Raw genomic sequence first — 9,408 nt, 5'->3', positions numbered from 1 at the left:
GAAAAAAAAAAAAAAAAAAAAAAAAAAAAAAAAATTTAAAACAATTACAAATGCACAAATTAGCCAATTGGAAGATAGACTCTTATAAATTATCTCCATTTTCATTTGCACCATTGTAAAATGAAGGTTTATAAATAAACAATAATCTACATATCACTGAATGTAAATCAAAATTCGAACAAAACCAAAGTAATTGCAAGGATTAGGTCAACCTTACTTGTGGGACTTAGCCAATTTCTTCTTCCTCTTCTTTACAGCCTTTGGAACCTTGTTTTTGCGGGACTCTCTCTTCTCTTCCTTCACCTTCTTTTTGTTCTCTTTTCTGGCAGCTTTCCTCTCAGCTGGTGTTTGAGTTGTCGTCTCAGTTGAAGAACTTGGTCCGTCTTCTTCTTCCGACTCATCCGAGCTCTCTTCATCTACCTCTGACATTGATTCGGTTTCCTTCTCGCAAGAATTTGACAAACTGGTTAAGTTTTCGGACTGTTCAATCGGGTCTGTGTCGTGTTCTAGCTCTGATGTAGGTTGAACTCTTGGAAGAGCCTGTTTTAACCCTGTAATGGTCTTGTAGTACATATCTTCAGTGTTCTGACCACTTGTTAAACGTATTACATCCTCCTCAGCATGTTTGACACTATCCAACGTCTTCGGAATATACGACTGGAATCGAGGCGAAAAAGATTAAAAATTAAATCGCAGCAAGCCAAGAACTGTAATCAAACCGCTCATCGACCAACAGATCGTACGGACTCGGCCTTCAATTCTATCGTAAAATGAACCTATAAAACCATGGTTGTTAACTACAAGTACAAATTACCTGTACAAATACAGAATCTGCAATCTCATCCTCCACTGATATATCACCTCTTGCCGAGATTTTTTCTTGCAACTGCAATTTATAAGACATGGTAAAGGAAAGAACTTTTCTAAAATTAATCATAATAGTAACAATCAAAAACATAATTCTTCAATATCGAACCTCCTCCAGATAACTATCAATCGTCTCATCAGTGAGACATGGATCGACTATAAAATCGAACAGCTCTCGTATTGTCATTACAGCAACACCATGTTTTTTGAAGAAATCCTGTTTGTCAGTACACCAAGTATCCTCTCAAAGTCACTCCATCAAAAGTTCAAAACATAGGAAGAAGTCAAGGAAAAAACCGACGAAGACTTACAGAAACGTGAAGACAATCTTCACGAAGGAAATCGAGGGCATGAGGGTGGTCGAGATCAACAGATTGAGAAACATCTATAATATAAAGGTGACCCTGTGATGCAAGAAAGACACTGGCATTAGTTTTCCCATAATGCCATTGTCCAACCGAAAACTTGCGCAGTTGCTAACCTCAAAATAAAGTATGTTATATTCACTAAGATCTCCATGCACTAGCTTGCATTTCTGGTAGAGGGTCCGCATTGTAATAATAACCTGAAAAATGCAAAGAAAAAGGTACCAAATTGAAACCATGTAAGCAGCTTTTTTCTTGAACGTCTTAATCAGCCTCTTGTTGCTGAAAAAGTTGATTAGCTACTGATTTTCCTTTTAACATTGATTATGTACATAGCCACTATTTTATTTATCACTAAACAGTCAAAGCTCCAGCACTATCAGTCTCTATGATTAGCTTCTGGGTTCTTAAAAAATTACGGTTGAAGCACGAAAATGGAGGTGCAGCAATATTAAGCCATTTGCAGCTTGACTCGGTGACAACGTTCATAGATACAAACATACCTCCAAATAACTTTCACGTAACCTGTTCAACGACAAGGCAGCATCCTTGAGACGAGGTGCAGCCCAACCTGTCTTACCTACAAAAAAGGAAAAGGAAAATCAATGGAGTCTTTTATTCAAGATGTGACTCAAAAAAAGATGCCAGTCATACGGCAAGTTGCTAGATGAAATTAGTCGTTGCAAAATTAGAATGATTTAGACATGTTGGTCATGCTTTTTCTTCTAGAACCAAGTGCCAGTGATAAACTCAAAATCAAACAAGAAAACCTCCCATGGGTAGTCTGTAGCTAGAATATTAGACGAAATAACGTGTCTCAATCACGCCACAAAGATTATGTTATACATATTTGGATTTAAGGAGATTTCATTGTATTTTTCAATTATAAAGTATTATTTTTAAAGTTTTAAGTTACAATTAGTCAATGGTATGGTAATTATGATATTGATGGACATGAGAGTTACAACCTTTCAATTGACCCTAGGTTACTTTAAGGTTTATTTGCCAGGCCTATAAATAGTCATTCATGTTGTTGCTTTAGTATGAAGATTTTGGATAATAAAAATGAAGTTGCATATTATGCTTCTTAAGCCATGAGTTTGTTTCTGTATTTAGATTTGTATGCTAGAGTCATTCAAGTAGTCTTGATCAAATTATCTTGTAGAGTAATTCGAATCTTTACTTTTGATCTTCATCATCAAGGTAATCCATTCCTAAACTTTCCCTTGGGTTGTTTCCTTATCGTTTATGGGGTTCTTGGATAATTTAGATCTAAAGGTCTTGCTCTTCAACAAGATTCTTAGATCAAATCCCAAGAGTTTCATATCAGAGCCACTTGTTCTTATTTTTCTCAATTTTCAATTTGATGGTGGAGGATGGTTTCTAATAATGTTCGTATTAGTTGGACCATGCCTCTCTCAATTCAAATCACTTTGTTTTTCTTACGTTTTTATGTCTATTGAATAAAGCCTTCAGCAATTATTGATTATTATGGAACATAATTTTGGGGAAGGGAATACATACCGATGAATTCCATGACCAACACATGCAATCTCAAGAGGAGAGGAGTCGGGCATCTAATTCCTGCAGCTTTTAACCTGAAAATTCAAAGAAATAAATACTATGATAAAAAAGATTGTAAAAGAAAATACCTAAATTACACTAAAAATTAGAATCCAAAAATTCAAACGATAATTTTATCTTAAACTGTTGGTCACCATGGGTTATAGGTCAGATAATCTAAGCTTAAGTTGACACCGAACAAACCCGATCAATTTCTAACTAAATGTTATAGATAATGGAGGTATTTTATGAACTACAAATAGTTGGTGTAGTTACCTCATCAAGTTCCTCATTTCCTTCTCGGCCCATGTCTTAACCATTTTCCTGGGATTATGCCTGCAATATCCGTGTCGGAAACGGTAGTCGCCTTGGACATAGCGATCCCTATCCCTGAAATTGACGAGCATAATAAACTAAGCTCAGGACATCAAGGAAAATGATCAACGAGTTCCAAAATGACAATGTGTACAATTAAAGTGGAAAGAAGATCACAAAATAAATTACGAAAATCATTCTCGTGCGCAATTCAAACTATCAAAAAAAAATTATCATCATTGCTGAACCTAATTAGTAAACTCTTTGAACATAGCCAAAACAATGATCTGCAAATCAAAATAAAGAGAGTCACAACATACTTAAACACCAAAACTGAAGTTTTGTAGATTTTGACAGCAAATTCTTGACCATCGGATTTTGTTGCATGATAGACATTAGCCTGTTGATTATACACAGAAAAAGAAAAATGACTATTTACTACTGAGAATAGCCTATGATTCATTTGCAAAATAAATTATATGATGCTTACTTCTTTCCCAGTAGAAATGCAGCCATTAATGTCATGAAAAACGCCTCGATTGAGCATCTTGAATAAAACCATCCGAGTTCTAGGATCTATTGCCTGCAGCAGTCATGCATTTGGTGATATAAATACTAATAGTGCACAAGGGATTGAATTGTTTCAGAACAAAACCAAGACAATATTATCACCACCAACCTGTTCGACAGTTGCACGATCAGCTTTCTCTGTAGTTTTCGTTTTTCCTATCGCCATTTCCTTGACACTGTCACGAATGGCAGTGGTAACAGAGTTTGACATTCCTACATTAAACCTCCCTTCCCATTCCTACATTAACGAACAATTAAGATGTAATTCGAGTAAGGGATGACACAACCAACAATAGAAAATCAGAAGAATTAAGTATAATATACCCCAAGAGGTGAAGCTCGAATATGATTGGTAAACTTCTGGTTTCGATTTGAGAGAGGTTGAAGAGTTGAGGAATTATGACGAGAATAAAGCCCACCATGAGCATTAGGACGCCTAGCATTGAGTGAAAAAGCCCCATCTGCCTCACGATCTTCCTTAGCATCCAACCAGTCCAATGCTTCTCCAATCTCAGAGTCTGATGACCACGAAAGGTCCTCCTCTTCATCATCTTCTTCCACTGGCTCCTCATTATTCCTTGTTGAAGGTTCGATTTCCTCTAGCTTCTCTTCCACTGCAGACATATCTGCTGCTCCCACCAGAGTTGATTCTGTATCATTGACAAGAACATTCAGGAACTTTTAATTTCGCAAACAATAGAAAAAGAACAAAAATAGGGACTCGGCTCAAGGTTATTATAAGGAAAAGTTTCGTATCTGGAGCTAACTACCGATTCTCGAGTTGGTGTCTACCATGTATTCCATTAACAAGGTCTAATTTGAGTTTTTCAAGGAAGAAGGAAAAACATGGATGGAGATAGGGAGAATACCGGTAACTGAGTAAGTAACCGATTCAATATGGAGAGTACGGTGACGAAGGACGACGGCGGCGGTGGCGGCAACGACTTATAGATGCTTAAAGAGGAGCCGGGAAAGACGAAGGGGAGCACAGCGAGGGAGATGAAAGGGGTTTAGGGTAGGGGTGTACATTCAACCCGGGAACCCGACAACCGGTCAACCCGAACTATGAGTGTTGGGTTGGGTTGGATTAGCATTTCGGGTTATTTTTTATAATATATTAAAAAATAAAATCCTTTCTATATTAATAGGTTTGCCAGAGTGGTTCTTCGGCCTGTCTAAGGGTCTTCACGCTCGTGTTCGACGCCATTCAAATGTGTATATTTTTCTAGTATTTTGTTTAGTTCCTTTTAAATATATATATATTTAAGAATAACTTAATACGGTGGCATGAAAAGACGAAGGACGACGGCGTAGGCGGCGGCAGAGACTCTGAGAATGCTTAAATGGAGGAGGAGCCGGCGGGAAAGACGAAGGGGAGCACGTGAGAGCCAGGGAGATGAAAGGGGTTTAGGGTTTCTTGTTTCTTTTTTATTTTGTTATTCCATACTAAATTAATAAAATTATTCTAAACTTTATACTTTGTTAAAAAATATATATATATCAATTAACTTTTAAATATTTTGATAATCCTTCAACTTTTTTTAAAAAAATATAAAATATATAAGTATGAAAATTGTTATTATTTATTTCAAAAATATTTTTAAGCTTTTAATAACCTTTTAAAATGTCTTTTAATTTAAAAAAATATAACCCGGGCCGAGGGGGTATGGCTTGGACGGAAAGGAGATGGGCCTCAGCGATATCAAAACAAGGTCTGTCAGTATTTTGGTCCAAAACAGAACACTTCCAAAAACTTTCAATCAAATCCAAAGCTATGGAGTCGAAATTGCAGAGCTTACACATATCATAACGTGTCGCCCCAAAGCCACGTCGTCTCAACACGTGTCCCACCCTCTTTCTCAAACCCCATTTTCCCCATTTTAAATCCCTCGGTCCTCCACTTCTCAGCCACCGTTAAAAGCATCAAATTTCAAACGCTTCTGGTTGGATTCTCTGAGCAAAAGGAAGAGTTGGTGGTTCGTTTTAAGCTGTTTCTGCCATCGCCGCCGCCGCTGCTGCCATGCCGCCGAGACGATATGCCGTTGGACGGGCCGATGAGGCCACCCACCCCGACTCCGTTAGAGCCACCTTGGCTGAGTTCCTTTCCACTTTCATCTTCGTCTTTGCCGGAGAAGGCTCCGTCCTCGCTCTCGGTACGATCACCTTCTAAATTCTAAATACATACATGCATGCTTTCATAGCCCATTGAATGTGTTATGAATCACAACTCTCTACAATGTAATCTCGTGGCTTTGTTTTGGTCTCATATCAATGAAGATAGTATTCCTGACGTATAAATCTATAATCATTCTCTAAATTCACCCCCAACCATCCTCATGGATCATTAGTTCTTGGTTTTGGTTTGCAGATAAAATTTTCAAGCCAGCAGACTATGGAAGCTACGGTCGGAGGGGAGGCGACACGGGCCGTACGGCGTCGGATTTAGTAGTAATAGCAATAGCGCATGCATTTGCGCTGTTCTCGGCCGTAGCGGCGAGTATCAACGTCTCCGGTGGGCATGTGAATCCTGCTGTTACATTTGGTGTACTTCTTGGAGGAAGGATATCTCTTATCCGTGCATTCTTCTATTGGGTAGCTCAGATTTTGGGCGCCATTGTGGCTTCCCTGATCTTGAGACTCGCAACGGGTGGCATGGTAAAAACACACAGGCACATGCACACATTTTTTTACCATAATGTGAATTTTAGTTATAATTGACTGTTTTACTTTGTGTGAAAATGGCAGAGGCCAATGGGGTTCTTCGTTTCATCGGGCATATCAGAACTGCACGGGTTTCTACTAGAGATATTGCTTACATTTGCTTTGGTGTACGTAGTCTACGCAACAGCAGTAGACCCAAAGAGGGGAAGTTTAGAAACAATAGCACCACTGGCAATCGGGTTAATAGTCGGGGCGAATATTCTAGTGGGCGGGGTCTTTGATGGGGCCTGTATGAACCCGGCCCGGGCATTTGGGCCGTCCTTAGTGGGCTGGAGATGGGACAACCATTGGATCTACTGGATTGGGCCATTACTGGGAGGTGGGCTTGCTGCACTTGTCTATGAGTATTTGGTGATTCCAGTTGAACCTCCTGTACATGCCCCCCACCAGCCTTTAGCTCCGGAAGATTACTAAGTTTTTTATTTTTTATTTTATTTTATTTTGTAGGGTTTTTTTTTTTTTTTTTTTTCCTTTGAAAAGACTGGAAGCCTTTGTTGGCTGAGGGCTGTTTGGTCTTTTATGTTCAGGAATGTAATAAAAGTACTCCAGCTTACATCTTTTTCATTTTAAATGTTAGGAATTTGTTAAGCTCTCATGGCTTCTGGTTTCATAGAGATAAATTCCTCATCACTTATAAACTTGAGTTTAGACTCCCTTTCAACGAGGCCTATGGAGCCCTCTCGAACGCCTCAATTATTCAACGAGGCCTATGGAGCCCTCTCGAGGGCTCGAATGCCTCCCCTTAATTGAGGCTTCGTTCGACACTTTCGAACAAAGTACATCTTTGTTCGACACTTGAGGATTCTATCAAATATGGATAAATTAAGGGTATTAGACATTTTTGACTACACTCTCGAGGGTCACCATCTTTGTTCAATACTTGAGGATTCTATCGATATGGTTTTAATACTATGTATAATATTGTATTTTGAGTTTGAGTATTTTAAATTCTTTATGATAATCCTCATTTAATAAACTTATAAACTTAGGATAATATCGAGTTGGACTTTTCAACAATCAATCATTTTAGTTCTTTATGTTCATCAAAGTAATAAATTAATAATACATTGTTCTTTCATTTTCTTCCATAGAATTTGGAAACCCAAGGAGCAAGTTGAGTGTTATTGGGTGATCTTGCATTAGCAGCATAATAATCAGACCAGTAACAAGGGGTGAGTTTATGAGCGAACCTGCCGTTGCAATAAATGCAAAAAGGAAGCCAATCTTCACCACCATTCATCCTCCTCTTGCGTTCTCTGGGATAAGCCAATGGTGCCTGGACGTATCTGTATTTTCCATGAAAAAATTGTACAAACATCTCAGCAATCTATGATAAATAACAGAGAAATCATTGCTTCATTATCATTTTACCTGATGCCATCAATTGTTTGATCCCAGCAAAAATGGGTATGGCCAAACACATGACATGCTGAAATTGATTCTTTACTCCTCCTGTGTATAGATCTTATACGATCCTCGAGATAATCCGAGCCAATGATTTTAGGGAGTTTAGGATAGAATAGCATCCTCTTTTCTGGACATAGCTCTAACCTATGAACACAAGCATGCATATCAGTCTACAAATCATAGCAAAAATTGCATCCTTTTTTCTGGACATTGCTCTAGCCTATGAACACTAGCAGGTATTTCAGTCTACAAATCATAGAAAAAGTAGCAAATAAAAGATGCTTTGACTTCATCCAAGGGATCGGTAGTCATGTTTTCCCGTGATTAAGAAGTGATACTATAACAGCTCAAGCTCACCGCTAGCAGATATTGTCCTCTTTGGACTTTTCCTTTCGGGTTTCTCTTTAATATTTTTAAAACGTGTCTATTAGGGAGAGATTTTCATACCCTTATAAAAAAATGTTTCATTCCCCTTTTCAGTCGATGTGGGATCTCACAATCTACCTCCCTTCGAGGCCCAGCGTCCCCACTGCCATATTGTTCAATGTCCTCTCCTTGGGGATCAACATTCTCACTGACACACCTGGTATTCACCCTCCTTTGGTGCTTAGCATCCTCGCTGGCACACCGCTCGATATCTGGTTCTGATACCATTTGTAACAGCATAAGCCCACCGCTAGTAGATATTGTCCTCTTTGAGTTTTCCCTTTCGGACTTCTCCTCAAAGTTTTTAAAAAGCGTCTACTAGGGAGAGGTTTCCACATCCTTATATAAAGAATGGTTCGCTCCCCTTTCTAACATTTTTAAGACCCTTTTTAAGTGTGGCCATGAACATAATGTAAAGAGTAGGGTCTTCCAATTTCCCTGATCTCAAATGGAAGTGCCAGATACCAAAATTTAGAAAAGAATGTGTGGGTACTCGTTGAAACTGACCTTGGAACAAAGTGAGAAAATGTAATTATTTGACTGCAGGTCCTCTGGATCTCCTCGATTATTAAATGATTCTTTTCATTCATTGCATCAAAGAACAATGCTAGTGAAGTACCTTCATTTGAAAGATCTGCTGGCCATTTGCATGCATGGAAGTCTTTACATACCTGCCATTCGCCACAACAACTCCATGAGTTTTTAAATTAGCTCATTCAGATCATCAAATGAAGTAGCAAATATAACCAAAATGAAGTTTTCGTGTAAAAGAATGAAGATAATAAAATATAGAACCATAAAACAGCCCCCTAAACAAGTATCGGAGCTACTTGAATCAGTAACAAAACCTTACATAGTACACACAGGCAAGAGAGAACACACAAACGGTAAGAACGAACTATCTTATTGGCTATTACCGAATCAAAAGTGCTTAAATCTCTCCTCTTTCTGTCAGTCACTCTACTGGCTGAAAAACAGGAAGTCACTCATTCAAACCTCCCACTCTCTCCCGTCAGGCGGGCGAAACGCCTTAATAGGAGCGAAACGTATCTTCTTCATCTTCTTTTTTAGGAACAACTTCATTGATGGTATGAAATGATAAAAAAAAAAAAAAAAAAAAAAAAAAAAAAAAAAAAAAAAAAAAAAAAAAAAAAAAAAAAAAAAAAAAAAAAAA

General features: G+C 38.2%; 3 protein-coding genes across 4 annotated transcripts in view; 1 reads left to right on the top strand and 2 right to left on the bottom strand.

Annotated features, from left to right (window-relative positions):
- Positions 1 to 80: 80 nt before the first annotated feature.
- On the bottom strand, positions 81 to 4,699 carry LOC111490077 (serine/threonine-protein kinase RIO1-like). Of its 2 annotated transcripts, none has more exons than XM_023138543.1 (13): positions 4,550 to 4,699; positions 4,005 to 4,330; positions 3,790 to 3,918; positions 3,601 to 3,693; positions 3,431 to 3,510; positions 3,072 to 3,185; positions 2,757 to 2,830; positions 1,736 to 1,812; positions 1,349 to 1,432; positions 1,179 to 1,271; positions 977 to 1,084; positions 815 to 886; positions 81 to 657 (listed from the first exon to the last, which is right to left on the bottom strand). In XM_023138543.1, the coding sequence occupies exons 2-13, from the start codon at positions 4,302 to 4,304 to the stop codon at positions 214 to 216; spliced, it is 1,668 nt and encodes a 555-aa protein (XP_022994311.1). In that variant the 5' UTR covers positions 4,305 to 4,330; positions 4,550 to 4,699; the 3' UTR covers positions 81 to 213. The 2 variants fall into 2 exon arrangements, with proteins under 2 accessions (XP_022994311.1, XP_022994310.1); XM_023138542.1 differs by having other exon boundaries at positions 4,451 to 4,681.
- Positions 4,700 to 5,576: 877 nt separating this feature from the next.
- Positions 5,577 to 6,972, top strand: LOC111490303 (probable aquaporin TIP3-2). Its single transcript, XM_023138888.1, has 3 exons — positions 5,577 to 5,833; positions 6,049 to 6,335; positions 6,426 to 6,972. Exons 1-3 carry the CDS (start codon positions 5,701 to 5,703, stop codon positions 6,813 to 6,815), a joined length of 810 nt encoding a protein of 269 aa, XP_022994656.1. The 5' UTR covers positions 5,577 to 5,700; the 3' UTR covers positions 6,816 to 6,972.
- A 438-nt stretch (positions 6,973 to 7,410) lies between these two features.
- Positions 7,411 to 9,408, bottom strand: part of LOC111490283 — a 4,658-nt gene continuing 2,660 nt past the window's right edge. The window contains exons 4-6 of the mRNA XM_023138860.1: positions 8,742 to 8,905; positions 7,773 to 7,952; positions 7,411 to 7,687 (exon numbers count right to left, since the gene is read on the bottom strand). Of these exons, the coding sequence (XP_022994628.1) occupies positions 7,477 to 7,687; positions 7,773 to 7,952; positions 8,742 to 8,905 (555 nt within the window). The 3' untranslated portion in view covers positions 7,411 to 7,476. The remainder of the gene's footprint in view (positions 7,688 to 7,772; positions 7,953 to 8,741; positions 8,906 to 9,408) is intronic.

The sequence above is a fragment of the Cucurbita maxima genome, unplaced genomic scaffold (assembly GCF_002738345.1).
Source record: "Cucurbita maxima cultivar Rimu unplaced genomic scaffold, Cmax_1.0 Cma_Scf00015, whole genome shotgun sequence".
NCBI lineage: Eukaryota > Viridiplantae > Streptophyta > Magnoliopsida > Cucurbitales > Cucurbitaceae > Cucurbita > Cucurbita maxima.
This window is presented reverse-complemented; position numbering and strand designations above follow the sequence as displayed.